Source organism: Macrobrachium rosenbergii, chromosome 15 (genome assembly GCF_040412425.1).
Source record: "Macrobrachium rosenbergii isolate ZJJX-2024 chromosome 15, ASM4041242v1, whole genome shotgun sequence".
NCBI classification, from domain to species: Eukaryota; Metazoa; Arthropoda; class Malacostraca; order Decapoda; family Palaemonidae; genus Macrobrachium; species Macrobrachium rosenbergii.
In genome coordinates, this window is record NC_089755.1 from 25,875,976 (window position 1) to 25,892,355 (window position 16,380).

Here is a 16,380-nt window from a genome sequence, read left to right on the forward strand (position 1 = left end):
CTCAAGTACGGACTCTACTGCCGCGTGGAGCCGTCACCACCTCTATCGATCTTTCAGACGCTTATTATCACGCCCGGTTGCGCGGAACTTCTCTCCCTTCCTGGGTTTCAGACTAGGGAAACAGGCCTACTCCTTCAGGGTCATGCCTTTCGGGCTCAATATAGCCCCAGGATATTCAAAGCTGGCGGAAACAGTTGTTCAGCAGCTACGGTCCCGGGGATCTCCCTAGCAGCATACCTGGACGATTGGATAATCTGGGCCCCAACCGCACAGGAGTGCTGGAAGGCTACAGCCATAGTGATCGAGTTCCTGGAGTCATTAGGCTTTCAATTGAACAGGAGAAGTCCCGCCTGACTCGAGTCTTGGTTTCAGTGGCCGGGTCTCCAGTGGGACCTAACCTCGTACAGGCTATCCCTCCCGCCGGCCAAGCGGAGGGAGACAGCCGCCGCTACCAGAAAATTTCTGAAGGGCAAAGCAGCATCCCGCCAGTCTCAAGAGAGGATTCTCGGCTCTCTTCAGTTTGCTTCAGTGACAGACCTGCTCTTGAAAGCAAGACTAAAAGACATAAACAGAGTGTGGCGGAGATGAGCCAATGTCAGGCTCAGAGACAGAGTCTCTTCAATCCCGCAAATCTTGAAGACAAGGCTTTGACCATGGTCCACAGTCAAAGGCCTTTCGAAGTCTGTCCCCCTTCAATTTCCCCCTCCAGCTCTGGTAATCCACACAGACGCTTCATTAAGCGGCTGGGGAGGGTACTCACCAAAACAAAAAGTACAAGGCACTTGGTCTATAATGTTTCGACAGTTCCATATAAACACCTTGGAAGCTATGGCAGTGTTTCTAACTCTGAAGAAACTTTGCCCCCCCGGCCAGATTCACATCAGGCTGGTGTTAGACAGCGCCGTGGTGGTTCATTGCATAAACGGGCGGCTCCAAATCGAGTCGCGTAAATCAGGTGATGTTAGCTATCTTCTCCCTGGCGAACAAGCACGGCTGGCATCTGTCAGCCACCCACCTAGCGGGGGTGAGGAATGTGGTGGCGGATTCTCTGTCCAGAACTACTCCGTTGGAGACGGAGTGGTCTCTGGACGGGGAATCGTTCAATTGGATCTGCCGCGGGTTCGGGACTCCAAGTGGATCTGTTCGCCACAGAGAGCAATCACAAGCTTCCCTGTTATGTGGCTCCCAATCTGGACCCCCATGCCTACGCCACGGATGCAATGACCATAGATTGGAACAATTGGGAGAGGATCTACTGGTTTCCCCCAATAAACATGTTGAAAGTACTGCACAAACTCAGGTCATTCAAGGGCCAACTAGCCCTGGTAGCCCCCCATTGGCCGAAGAGCAACTGGTTCCCTCTGCTTTTGGAGCTCAAGTTGCGGTGTCATTAGATACCCAAACCCAGACTGACCCAAGTAGTACAAACCAAGACTGTGTCAGCTTCCTTAAAAATTCAGAATGCCCTGGTTTTATGGACTTTATAAAATTTGCTGCTAAAAAGGGAGCAAACATTGACCCCGTTAACACTCTGTTTCTAGAATCTGATAAGAGAGATTCTACTCTCAGGCAATATGATTCAGTAGTCAAAAAATTAGCATCTTTTTTGAAGGCATCTGAAGCTCAGACTATGACTACTAACCTAGCGGTTACCTTCTTTAGATCATTGTTTGAAAAAGGCCTAGCTCCGGCCACTATTACTACAGCTAAATCAGCCTTGAAGAAGGTATTTTTGTATGGATTTAAGATTGACCTTACAGATTCATACTTTTCCTCCATCCCTAGAGCATGTGCCCGTTTGAGGCCGGTAACACACCCACATTCTGTTACCTGGTTCCTGAACGATGTTCTAAAATTAGCCTCTGATATTGATAACTCACAATGCTCTTATCTGGATCTGTTAAGGAAGACCTTGTTTCTGATTAGCTTAGCTTCAGGTGCCAGAATCTCAGAGCTATCTGCTCTCGCTAGAGGTGATGATCACATTGATTTCCTCCCATCGGGAGAAGTTCTCCTTTCCCCTGATCATAGGTTCCTAGCAAAAAATGAAAACCCTCAGGACAGGTGGTCTCCCTGGAAGGTGGTGCCTCTTCCACAGGACCGGTCCTTATGCCCAGTCTTTACCTTAAAGGCTTACTTACAAAGAACTCCTCAGTGTATGTCGGGTCCTCTCTTTATCAGGGAAAAAGGTGGAACTCTTTGAATGCTATAAGACAGCAAATTCTGTATTTCATTAAACAGGCCAACCCGGATTCAGTTCCTAAGGTTCATGATATCCGTGCGGTAGCTACCTCTACTAATTATTTTCATAATATGGATTTTGCTGAACTTACCAAGTATACGGGATGGAAATCACCTCTAGTGTTTAAACGCCACTATCTAAAATCACTCAAGCTCTGAAATTTCTCTACAGTGGCTGTGGGGAGTGTCATCCCCACCTTAATTATCCTTAACCCTTATCCTTTCCCCCCGCCTGCCTGCCTCATTTATTTCTCTGCCTGTTCTCCTGGATCAATCATGCCTCATTGCCTTGCTCCTCATAATTGATACTAGTATTGCCATTATTATTGTTTGTCTTGGTGATTGTGTTTTGTTATGCTGTGTATTTAGATTTAAGCCTAGAGGTACTTGTGTTATTTTATTTTACGCTTCGTGTACCTCACATTTTTTATATTGTATAAGGTATATTGTGTATTTCTCTTATGTATAGTTTATATTTACCTGTCTATGGCATTGTATTGTTGGGTGTTTTTGTTCCACCCGTACTTACCTGTGATTTGATTCTCTTTGCTTTGCTGAGATATCATATTAAATCTATTTTTTCATAGCATGTGTTTTTGTTCATGATCACCTTTTGTTTATTTTGTATCTTGGCAGTCTTGGCATGATTCTCCGTTACTATTTCACCGGATGACACAGGGACGAACTCAGAAAAGGGATTTTGACAAAGGAAAAATCTATTTCTGAGGGAGGCCCTGTGTCACCTGGTGACCCTCCTAGTATCTGGTTTCCCCTGCTTTGGCATGCCAAGCCTGAGGGTGGTGCTAGACTGGAATGAGTTCAGATGGCGCTGGGGTCGCCGCTTGGTGGGCGGGTGAGTGTGGAGCTGGTACGGCTCTCTGCTCTTCCGAGGGATTTTGCCATTGGGATGTCTTTCGAGTGTGGTTCTGTGGTTGTGATTTCTTCACTCACCCTTATCCATACCGACGCCTTCTTGGTATAAGAAGGCGCTCGATCTGGGGGTAGTAATAGCATTCCTGATAGCTTTTTCTCTGGTATATTTAGCAATATTTATGCCTAGAAATTCGTGCAAGAAAGGAATTTCACCGGGTGACACAGGGCCTCCCTCAGAAATAGATTTTTCCTTTGTCAAAATCCCTTTTATTTGGGCTGAAGCTGAAGTGGTTTTCTCTGCAAGGCTGCTCTTCACTAAGCACACATGAAAGCCTTCCTCCCAGAATAGAATCCACCTTCTGGCAGCAGCAATATCCAGGAAGAATACAAGATCAGGCGAGAATGTTTTGGGTTTCTTGCAAGAAAGCTTTAGCTCGCTTGGCTTAGCTGATTCTGTCTAGCTGCACTACCCACCATGCATTTCTCAATATGGGAATAAGGTATCTTTAACCACAGGTAACATTCACCCCAGATAATTTTAATTTTCATGAAAATTATTATTTTGACACCTACTACTAAGCAGGCCCCACCCAGCCTCCCCACAACTTAGTGGACTGTCATGAAGAATCCTGACAAGAGCTAAAACATTCAAAACACACCTGGTAGAGAGCAGGTGAACTAGACAGTCATCCAGATCAGCCAAGCAATCTTCTATTTAAATGCGAACTTGCATTCCAGTTCAAAGATATAGCTATCTTTAATAGTAGTTAAGTATCCTCGAATAAATTTGATTCTGAAAATTTATATTTTTTCCTAGTAGTCAGTATTGTGAAAGTTAGATTAGAATCTCATTTTGCCACTTTTAAAAAGGATATAATTTCTATAAAACTCTCAGTGCTGTTGAGTTTAGTGTTTAGGATTATTTACAGTTGCAGTAATGTGCCATTGTTTGTGCCGTTCTTTTATACCTGATATTAGTGAACATAGAGGCATGAGGCTGAAATTTCAGGCACGGGAAATACATCTTCAAGTGGTTATCATGGACTACTGCATGACCCTGAGTTAATGTCTATAATTAAGTGACTAATGTCAACATTAACATCTTTAAATGTTTTTTCTTAGTTGAGATACACTATATGACTGGATAATCAAGAGATATAAAGTAAAATAGGTGCAATACTTCTTGACTGTTATAGGTTCATTTGTTTGAGTTTTGTGTTGCCACGACTGCATTTTCCATCTTCAAAAGAATTATCTGCTAACATTCCTTCCACAAAACTGGAACCCTCTTCACACAGTATATTACTCTCTTGGTCAAAGTCTTTCTTTCTCACCAGCAATATCTTTCTGGTTTTTGTTAGACCTGGAAGATGTGTAGCAATGAACTAATGTATAAGTTGGTGTTAAAGTATTCAGCCTGCATAGGTTGCAACTTGAATGATGATACAGTACTTAGGTTACTTACGCACACCTTCAAGTCACAGTAGAATGAACTTGAACTTGTTTCATATCTAAGTTACTTGTACCATTTTGTATTATGTAGAATTTGCATGCGTACATTACTAATTAAATACATATTATTTTGATTTATGTTGTGATTTTCTGATTTCCAGAACTTCATAAACTTCAAGCATTAAATTTATGATAACTTATTGTTTATTATTACTTTTAAAAATGTTAGACAGTGGCCCTGCAAGAAGTAATTGGAAGCTATAACTGGTCAGTGCATGTTAGGAAATCACTTCTAACACTCTTCATAACTGCAGGATTATATGGACTTGGGACAGAACGACATTATAAGTTTATCAATGCTCTTAGTACATTTGAGGTAAGGTGATTTTAAGTATAAGGTAACTTTTAAAATGTATTTATTGTTATAGCATGGACCCTTGCTTTTCTTACTTTTTATTGGTTTACACTGATAAGAAACCTGTCTTTTGGTGACTCTGTTAAGAAAGAATAACTTTTTGAACATGTTTTTTATGATATTCTCTTTAGAATTGAAAGTTCCTCCTTTATGAGAAATATTGCTTCGCTCCATGGTTTTCATATAATTTTTAGATATGTTCACCAGACCTCACATCACATCACAGGTAATGGTTTGAATGAGTATATGAAAACTTATTGTTTGTACAAAAATACAAATCATTGTCTTTTATGTAGTATTCCTTAGCAATAGGTGGAATTGGTTGTTGAAACTTGGTAACAAGGTAACTATGTGGTGGTTGGTAGATAAGTGGGGGAACCCCCACTCCTCTGCTATCATCAGGCACTTTTTCTTTAGCCACTCTCAAGATGGATGTCTTGCTGCACTTCTCCGTGACTGCCTGAAGTTAAAATTTTTGGGTATTTCTGGTATGTATGGTGTGTTGATTGAGTTTGTGTAATAGATGATAAGAAAACAAAACAGTGAACTGTGTAGGACGAGGGCAGTTGTTCATCCTCATTATGTCCTCTGTATTGGTTAGAATCCCACCAATGTTTTGCTTCTTCTTGGAGTAGGTCTTGCACCCCTGAATTACCCTGTGGGGGACTGTTCATGCTGGTCCCCTTCACAATGGAAGAAGTTTGGCAAGAAGCAGAAGAAGACGAAAAAGGATTTTCTTATTATTCGCGGAAGCCACTCTCCCTGTAATGCCTTCCTTCTTCATCCCAGGTTGCTCCACCTTCCTCCTTGCTACTTCCATGCCTTCTCATCCTACTCTGTTTGAGGGAGTTACAAGGGGAAAGGTGGGTAGCTTGTGTGTGCTCTCATCTAGTGACAAGCAAGGTTTGCAGGTTGGGCTTTCCCAAGATGAGACCCTGACCTTTGCACGCACTACACCACCACCTACTCCTGCTATATATGCTGCTCCTGAGAGACTGTTTTTCTTGGAGTATTTGCAGGTGTGGGCTTCCCTTGGTATCCTGGGAAGCCCATATTTTGCCACATTTCTTGATCTGTTAGCTATGGCTAAGTCATTACTTTAGGACTTCTGCTGCAGCATTGGTTCCTGTTCCTGCTAAGGAAGTCAGCATGGTTGGGCCTCCGGTAGTTGCCAACATGGTACTGTAGTAGTATGCATCTGTGCACTATTGACTATTGCCCATACAGTATTCCAGTGATGATGACAATCCCTGCCTCAACAGCACAGATGGGTTTCCTCCTCCTTCTCCAGGAAGAAAAAGAAGTCTAAAAAGTCCTATTACATGAGATCCTGTGGACATTTACTGCCCCATAATCTTACCCTTTTCATTCTATAGAGATATGCAGAGTAGAGTCAGTGCTAGCCCCCACACCATTTTTGTAGGTGGTGTCTAGGCTGTGTGCTTGCAGTACTACTACTACTACTACTACTACTACTACTACTACTACTACTACTACTACTACTACTACTACTACTACTACTACTACTACTACTAATGGGGTTAGACCTTCTCTCAAGCAAGTATTATTGAAAGAAATCACTGCATCAGCTGCATTGATCTTGTGTAGAGTCTTCTCTGTTTTCCGTATAACAGGAAAATAGAGATGAAAGAGGCTGCCAAGGAACTGCAACAACAAGAGGACATCACTGTTGCACCGAGCCTTCATTCTGATCAAAACGGCTGAGTACCACCAGAAACTGGATGGCATCTTGTCCGACAGCACCAGGTTGGAATGCTCTCCAAGAACCCTACTGAAGGAATTAAAAAAGAAACTAATGATATCATTAACAGTGTCAATGCAGCTACAAATGCAGTATGACTCCCACCCATCATCGGAAACCACAACCTCAATTACCTGTACGGCAATGTAAAAATGCACAAGAATGGGAACCCCCCTCCACCCCATCATCAGCCAGACACTTGCCCCCACACATGGACTACCCAAGCACCTAAACTAAATTTTGACACCCTACATTCCAAGCCATTACAGCCTGTGCTCTTCAATGGAGTTTCTTGAAGAAATCCGAGACGCCCCAGGGACCAGTACTATCGCCTCCTTGGGTGTAGAATCCCTTTTTATGAATTCCTGTCGATGAGACCATTGATATCATCATAGACTGCATCTACAGAGACCCTTCCACACCCCAGCTGAACATCCCAGAAGTAACCCTTTGGGCCCTCCTTGAGATATGTACAAAGAAAGCCCCCTTCTCCACCCTTAGAGGCCAGATGTTCCAACAGAAGGACAGTGTTGCGATGGGTTCCCCCTTTGGTGTCTTCTTCGTGAACTTCTTTATGGGCACAGTGGAGGAGAGAGTCTTCTCACATATAGGAAGACCCCGTAAATATGCAAGATACATTGACAACATTTTTGTACAAGCAGATAACGAGGATGAGGTTGATGCTGTTCGGCGTGTGTTCCAATAGTGAAGTTCACTGAATTACACTGTCGAACTTAGCAACAACGGCCAGCTTCCCTTCCTCGACGTCCTTGTCTCAAAAACTGACTATGGCCTAAAAACTTCAGTTTACACAAAGCAGATGAACTCAGGCCTGTGCCTGAATGGCAACAGCGAGTGCCCTGTAAGGTTCAAGAACACCACAGTCAAGGCCTACGTTAGGAGGGCCCTCACCCACTGTTCATCCTGGCAGGATACTCATCATGAGCTTGACTGTGTCTTCCAGATGCTCGTGAACAACGGGTGCTCAAACCAACAAATCAATAAGGAAGTTCGCAAAACGCTGGATCGGTGGTACAACGAGAATGAGAAACCGCAGCCACATCCCCAAGAGAAAATCCAGCTGTATTATAAGGCAAGAATGCATGTTACCGTGAGGATGAAAACGCACTAAAGAAAATTATTGGGGAGAATGTGACCCCCACTGAAGCCGACAAAGAACTCGAACTTGTCATCTTTTACCAAAATCGATGTACCGGGGACCTAATCGTGAAGAACAATCCGACCCCGCCAACAAGAGGTCCCTTGAAGCAGACAAATATAGTCTACCAATTTTCATGCCCCGCCCATGGATGCCCCAGCTCTTACATTGGAATGACTACATGAAGCTGTCCAAGAGAATTTCATGCCATGCATAGGAAGGAGCTCTGAGGAACCACACCAGGAAGCCATCCCCTGTGACAATATTATTAAAAAACACCAAGATAATAGTGAGGGCCCTGACCAGCGACGTCTACGACTGCTAGAGGCGCTCCTTATTCAACAAGAGAAGCCCTCACTCAGCACAAGGCAGGAAGTGTCTTTCCTCCCCACCAGCTTAAGACAAAATATACCGGGACACGACAATATTACCAGACTGAACGACACCTCTGGCCCAAGAATACCTTATGATATGAACAACCCAGCAGCCAATGAAAATTCGAGCCTCCGTGACGTTGCGCAGCGAATTCCTAATGGGTTAGGCAACCCAGCAGCCAATGAAAATTCGAGCTGCCGTGACGTCATGCAACGTCACACACCACCCAGTGACGTCATGCCCCTGCCTTGACGGTCTGCTAGGCTGCAACAGCACCGAGAAAGGACTTGAGAGAAACTCTCCAGCCAATAGGAGGTTGCTATGCACCACCAACCAGTGACAAATCAGCATGAGAAAACCCCCTGCTGACCCAAGAAACTTATGATATGAACCCCAGCAGCCAATGAAATTCGAGCCTCCGTGGCGTTGCGCGACTAATGGGTTAGGCAACCCAGCAGCCAATGAAAAGAGCTCCTCTGCAACGCACCACCAGTCGTCATGCCCTGCCTTGACGGTCTGCTAGGCTGCAACAGCACCGAAAGGACTTGAGAGAAATTCTCCAGCCAATAGGAGGTTGCTATGCACCACCAACCAGTGACAAATCAGCAAGAAAACCCCTGCTGGAGAAATTTATGGATCCCTCTGGCACCAGATTTTGACCTGTGATCATACTCGGAAGAATCCGGGAGAAATGTTGCCTCTTCAAGATTTTGACCTGTATCCAAATTTGATACATTTACCTCTGCGTGTAAAAAAAAAACCCTACGGACTATGCTCACCGAATTTGACTTACTCTTAATAGAAATATTGGACTCACTGGAAGTTTAACTCCTCCTGATAAATCACATTGGCGCATTACTTGCTAGTTGTAGTAACAGTGAGAAAACTGTTATAAGGAAAATAGAGAAGACTCTATACAAGATCAATGCAGCTGATGCAGCAATTTCTTTCAATAATAATAATAATAATAATAATAATGATGATGATGGACATTCACACAGAAAATATTTAACTGTTTGTTTTACTGTACAATCTGTGCATATAGGGATTGGATCCTGTGGGTTATTCATGAAATATCCATGGGTTAGATGAGAGTGACCAATTATAAGGCGAGTCGGAATTACTCGCAAACTTGGGCTTGTTCTGTTTTGACTTCTTGCAATCATTTATTGTGTTGTAGAGATGTTATAGAATCACTAAGAGGAATACTGTATTTGCATGTGATCTTGTCTTGCTAGGGACAGCTTTGACAGCTTTTCTGCTTCTTCTTTTCCTTAAATACCTACAAATGAATCCAGCATATTCCTACATTTTTACCACTTTCATCAAGTAATTTGTGAAGCAAAAATCTAATTTGTTTTGTAAAGGTATTTTTGGGATAATGATTTAAAAGTACCTTTGCTCTGAGTGCAACAAGACAGCCTACCAGTTCAAATTTCTGTTCTGCAGTCTGGCAACAGCCCCCAGGTGTTCATATAAGTGCTTACCATAATGTATGCTTGGACCCATTTGCAAGCTGTATGTTTTCTTTGTTCCCTGGCCAATTGGCTAGTACTGGTGCCATCATAGTCACAGTTGCTCGAGAGCAGAGACTGCTGTCATGCATTTTGTCATGATTTAGGATCATGATAAACTGGGAGTAATTGGATCTATGCCCAAGGGAGAAGAGTTGTCCTGTCACATTCTTGCATCAGCAAATTCAAGAAGGTATCAGTGCAACTCCCATCATGACAGGAATATCCAGCTCAGCTTTGGCAAGTAATCCTTGGTCACATGTCATCCCTGGGAGAAGCTTGTTCTGTATGGGCAACTTCACCAGCACTTGCTTCAGTGGCAACTGAAACGTCATAGGGCATTCTTGAACAGCCTTCCATCTCAGCTTAGGCCCTTTAACAGGATAGCAAGGTTGGGCCTTTCTTAATCCTTTGGGCCAGCTCTGGGAGAGCTGTTAATCAGCTCAGTGGTCTGGTTAAACTAAGATATACTTAAAAAAACTTCTTAGTAGCTAGATGATAGGACACTCCTTATGGGATTTCCCATGAACCCCCCTCCTCCGAGGTGCTTCTTTTCTTGGGTGCATAGAAGGAGGGGTGGGACAGGCACCTGTAAGGTCAGTCTACTTCAGGTGTGTGGACAGAGGACAAACTTCACCTACATGTCAACATCTTGGAAATGAGAACAGCACTGCTAGGCTTGCAAGTATTCAAAGATCATGCAATGGGTCTCTCCATAGTGTAGATGATCATTAACACAACTATAGTGGCTTACCTTAACATGCTTGAGGAGTGTTTTGGCTGACAAGCTCAGCCACCAGTGACAGGTAGTAGGGACAAAGTGGTCCCTTCCTTTCATTGCAGAAAGGTTTTTGAAGCTTTAGAAAACATCAGTTATCAGCCTGTTTGCTACACAGCTAAACAGTAAGCTCCTGGTGTTCTGCTCTCCTGTGCCAGATCCTTGGATGGCCCTGGAGAATGCCTTTAAATGCCCCAGGGATAATCTGTTCCTTTCCTTCTTTTAGTCTGATTTACCAAGTGATCAACTGAGTGTTGATCACTCTGGGTGTCAGAATGAGCATGGTAGCTCCTTGTTAACCACATGCCAAATGGTATCCTGATCTGCTGGATCTCTTGGTCATGGTGCCCAGAAGATTGCGTATGGCTTACTCTCCTTTGTAAGCCACATGCAAAAGGCGTTGGTGGAGGCTGCAGACTGAGATCTAACACTCAAGAGTATATTTGCTAGCCTTACCCTTGGTGAAGTGTTTTGGTGAGTCACAGTAAACCCCCCCCCCGTATTCACGTTTTCATGATTCGCGGATTCACTTATTCGCGGATTTCTCTATGGAACATATGTACTGTACGCATTATTCACTGAAAATTTGCCCATTCGCAGAATTTTTCACTGAGAAATATTCACTAATTACTGTATTTTCATATCATTTTCATGACTAAATGCACTTTTTGTGATAAAAGTATTAAAATACTCAGGTACCCAGGTAGTGCTCAAGTTACAATAAGTCACCTTATGATAATTCAGTTTTGCGATTGGGTAAGCAGTTAATACCAATATGACAATATTTATAAAATATTTTAAAATTTCGCTTGGGCACAGGCAGCAGCGTACAATCAGGCAGCAAGAGAGACCAAATTACAATAGACCAACTTCTTCTCCATCTCGTTATCCCATTTTCTAGTTAAAAAGTAAAAGAGAATGATAAAAGTAAAAGAGAATGATAAAAGTATTGATAGTAACATTATACTCTTGCGTAAATGCGTACAGCCATAAACAACCGTACAAGAAACTGTTGTTTTGCTTATAACCGAATTGGGTAATAACAGCCGTTTTGCTTGTATTTTAACCATCGTACAGTAGTAAACAATTACCGTAGTTATGTTACAAATGATGTTAAATAGAATAGGACTGATATGTTTTTACATTATACCATTATTCAGTATGGATAAAAGATCAGCAAGGAAATGTACAGCTAAATTTAAGCTGCAAGTTGTAGCTGAAGCTGAGAAAACAATGTTCAAGTTGCTAATGACTATAAATTATCGTGCATCAGCAACATGGATGGAATTCAACCGTAATTAAAATTAAAGAGAAAGTATTTTAATCAAAACTACTGGGCATGAAAAAAACAATATTACTGCTGTTTTTACAGCGATAAACGATAAGTACGTAAAGCTTGTATTATGATGAAATCAAGTGAAAATAGCAAACGGAAGCTTGATTTTTTTTTACACAAAACAAACATGCCCCTAAACGGCCAATGTCATCTATTAACGAAAAAAATAGCTAAATCAATTTCACAATGAGACGTATTTAAGTTATATTTCGACTTAAAAACACTTCGTATAACGAAAAATAATCCTGCCCCATATAAATAAAGTATCTGGAGATTCATTTACGCTAACTAGAAGCAAGAAAAGCGCTCTGAACTGAGTTAAATATGGCGAAATAAACTTACCACATAATCAATCTACAAACCAAAACATTAATCGTTATGGTATAATCTATAATACAAAAGCTGTATAAGAATATATACAATATTATTGGATACAGTAAATTAAGGCATAACATTTTAAAAGATCCATGGAAAAGATGCACATTCATTATGTTGATGTTTGTATAATACAATATTAACCCTTAAACGCCTACTGGACGTGTCATACGTCGACTAAAATTGTCTGTTGGGTGCCAAGTGGACGTACCGCACGTCGACTACAAAAATTTCAACCTTCGGTCAACTTTGACTCGACCGAAATGGTCGAAAACGCAATTGTAAGCTAAAACTCTTACATTCTAGTAATATTCAATCATTTAACTTCATTTTGCAACAAATTGGAAGTCTCTAGCACAATATTTCAATTTATGGTGAATTTTTGAAAAAAACTTTTTCTTTATGTCTGCGCGGTAACCCGGCCGAAAATTTCAGAAATTCTTTCGTCATTTTGTTGTAATATTTGCACTGTTTTATATTAGCCGTTACATAAAGTTTTATATATGAATATTTGCGCAATTTCATGTAAAATACAACAAAATACAACCCATGGTTGTAGCTTTATCAGTTTTGAAATATTTTCATATAAATCTCGATAACTGCCAAAATTTCAACCTTCGTCAACTTTGACTCAACCGAAATGGTCAAAAACGCAATTGTAAGCTAAAACTCTTACATTCTAGTAATATTCAATCATTTACCTTCATTTTGCAACCAATTGGAAGTCTCTAGCACAATATTTCGATTTATGATGAATTTTTTAAAAAACCTTTTTCCTTACGTCCGCGCCAGAAATTCTTTCGTCACATTGTCGTAATGTTTGCTTTGTTTTATATTAGTCGTTACATAAAGTTTTATATATGGAAATGTGCGCAATTTCATGTAGAATACAACAGAAAATAATTCATGGTTGTAGCTTTTATCAGTTTTGAAATATTTTCATATAAATCACGATAACTGCCAAAATTTCAACCTTCAGTCAACTTTAACTCTACCAAAATGGTCAAAAAACACAATTATAAGCTAAAACTCTTACATTCTAGTAATAGTCAATCATGTACCTTCATTTTGCAACAAACTGGAAGTCTCTAGCACAATATTTCGATTTATGGTGAATTTCTGAAAAAAAAAAAACTTTTTCCTTACATCTGCTGCATGTAATCATTAATAACATCTCAGAAATTCTTTAAATCACGTTGTCGTAATGTATGCATCGTTTTACATTAGTCGTTACATGAACTTTTATATATGAAAATGTGTGCAATTTCATGTAGAATACAACAGAAAATAATTCATGGTTGTAGCTTTTATCACTTTTGAAATATTTTCACATAAATCACGATAACTGCCAAAATTTCAACCTTCGGTCAACTTTAACTCGACCGAAATGGTCGAAAAACGCAATTGTAAGCTAAAACTCTTACATTCTAGTAATATTCAATCATTTACCTTTATTTTGCAATAAATTGGAAGTCTCTAGCACAATATTTCGATTTATGGTGAATTTTTGAAAAAACATTTTCCTTACGTCCGTGCGGTAACTCGGCCGGACATCTCAGAAATTCTTTCGTCACGTTGTCGTAATGTTTGCACCGTTTTATATTAGTCGTTACATAAACTTTTATATATGAAAATGTGCGCAATTTCATGTAGAATACAACAGAAAATAACTCATGGTTGTAGCTTTTATCAGTTTTGAAATATTTTCATATAAATTACGATAAATAGAAAAAATTCGACCTTCGGTCAACTTTAACTCGACCGAAATGGTCGAAAACTGCAATTGTAAGCTAAAACTCTTACATTCTAGTAATAGTCAATCAATTAGCTTCATTTTTCAACAAACGGGAAGTCTCTAGCACAATATTTCGATTTATGGTGAATTTTTGAAAAAAAATATTTTTTTACGTCCGTGCGTTACGGATTCATGCATCATATTGTGATAATATTTCCTCTGTGTTGCTTTGATCGTTTTAAAATTTGTTATATACCAAAATCATCGCAGTTTAGTGTACAATACAAAGAAAAAAAAAACTCATTGGCTTTAACCGTTTTGCTCACAGCGCGATTTGTATAAAATTATATATGAAAATTTTTTTTGCGCTGTCATATATTTCAATATTTATATATGATAATGATATTTTTTCATTTCTGATGGTTGCATACTAAACTTCAGGCAATGACAAAAAAATGAGCCAAAAATGAACTCTTAATCTTAAAAACTAAGCGTGCTGTGATTTTTGAAAAACTTTTTCCGCTTTAGCGCTTAACTCCCAACGCCGCCAGCATACGGGAGACGTTTTTGTAAATAGAGGCTTGGCATTTAAGGGTTAATAGGTGAATATAGAGTACAGTATAATGTAGGCTAGGCTACTGTATATGTATATATATATATATATATATATATATATATGAAATACCTTAGTGTAGGCTAAGCTAATTTTTGTTTGTTATTCAATTTCTCTTTGTATTGAATTATCATAAGTCAGTCTGCATGAACCTCTAGAATTAGCTGATATTAATAATTACCATACTGTGTGTGTATAGAGTATACTTTATAGTGCAGGCTAGGCTACCATATATGTACAGTATATGTGGTACTGAATACCCTAGTGTAGGCTAGGCTATATTCAAGATATATGTTTTTTCCAACAAGACGATGGGATTTTTGGAACCTAACCCCATCGTAAATATGATAATACCTGTATAAGCATTATTAGCTATTTTGTGTGTTTGAACTATCAAAATAGGCAGTTCCAAGTATTTTTAGATGGGTTTTAAATATTGGGGGGGGGTTGTGGTACGCATCCCCCACAAATACGGGGGGTTTACTGTACATATATGCTTTACCATCTCATTGTATATTCTTGAGGAATGGCGATCAATTTTGTTTGTTTGTTTGTTTCTGAGTGTGGCAAAAGAACCCATCAGCACATGACTTGAAATCGAAAAGTTTTTCCATCCTTCCCTCCAGGACTTACTTTGTGGTAATCCAGAAGAGATGCTTTTGTGCTTGGTGTGAGCTGTGTGGTACCACCTATGCCATACAATTAGCATGTCTTTGTCAATACCAGCAGGTACAAGAAAGAGGATACAGGAACACCTTTTCTTCCTGGCATTGTGATGCAATCAAATGAGCTTATGATTCATCCACCTAAATGGACAGCAGTACAATTCATTTGCAATTAGATGAGCTTATGATTCATCCACCTAAGTGACAGCAGTACAATTTGTTTGAAAGCTCATGAAGTCATGCATTGTACTTTTCCATGGCATTTCAGTGGAACAGGTAGTGAAGCCAGCTGTCTGGAGATGCCAGACCACCGTTCCCTCATTCCACCCAAGGAATGTTGCCGTAAAGTCCTTGGGTACCCTCTTTTGAGGACCTGTGGTAGCTGCTCAGCAGGATATCTGACTAACCCTCGTTTTCCCTGAATGGCAGTAACCAGGCTGAGTACATGTTAGACCTGACCCAGATGCAGGTAAGCTACATAATCGAGCATCCTGTCTTATAGCTTTGGCTCAGTAAATGCGACTCCCTCCACTCCCTTTTTAAAAAGGCTGAAGAGTGGTAGAGGTATCGTCTGAACACAACTATTACATTGACCATATCTTAGCTTTCTCCCAACTTCTTATCCTTTGTAGGAGGTACATTTGGTTCTTCAAGGTTTTCCTAAATGAGTGACAATCCAGACATTTCCAGGTGTGTTCCAACTTACCAGTCATTTGAGAGACTACCATCTCACTTAAGGGATGTCTCTCTTCCATAAAAGGTGATGGTTATTGTTTCCAAGGAACAAACCACTGATTTTTTTAGTACCGTATATACTCTGTAATACTCGATATCACATATCGTGTGACCCCAAAATTTTCACCCTTAAAGAATGATTTTATCATGTATCTCATGTATCATGCAAGTTCATTTTTTGGGAGACCAAATTACAATAGAATAACCTCTTTTCCTCCATCTCCTCATCTATCCAATCTTCTAGTTAAATAACTTAAGAAATTAAAATAGAATGGTAAAAGTACCGTTAATAATGTTATACTAGTTGCGTAAATGCGTACAGCCATACACAACAGAACGGGAAACAGCTGTT

At 40.4% G+C, this 16,380-nt stretch overlaps 1 protein-coding gene across 5 annotated transcripts in view; it reads left to right on the forward strand.

Annotated features, from left to right (window-relative positions):
* Positions 1–16,380, forward strand: part of LOC136846470 (peroxisomal acyl-coenzyme A oxidase 3-like) — a 282,208-nt gene that overhangs the window by 65,938 nt on the left and 199,890 nt on the right. For 4 of the 5 annotated variants that reach the window (XM_067117271.1, XM_067117272.1, XM_067117274.1 and 1 more), the window contains one exon: positions 4,796–4,942. The exons of the other annotated variant lie outside the window; for it this stretch is intronic. In XM_067117271.1, coding sequence (XP_066973372.1) covers positions 4,796–4,942 — 147 coding nt within the window. The remainder of the gene's footprint in view (positions 1–4,795; positions 4,943–16,380) is intronic. 5 annotated transcript variants of the gene reach the window in all.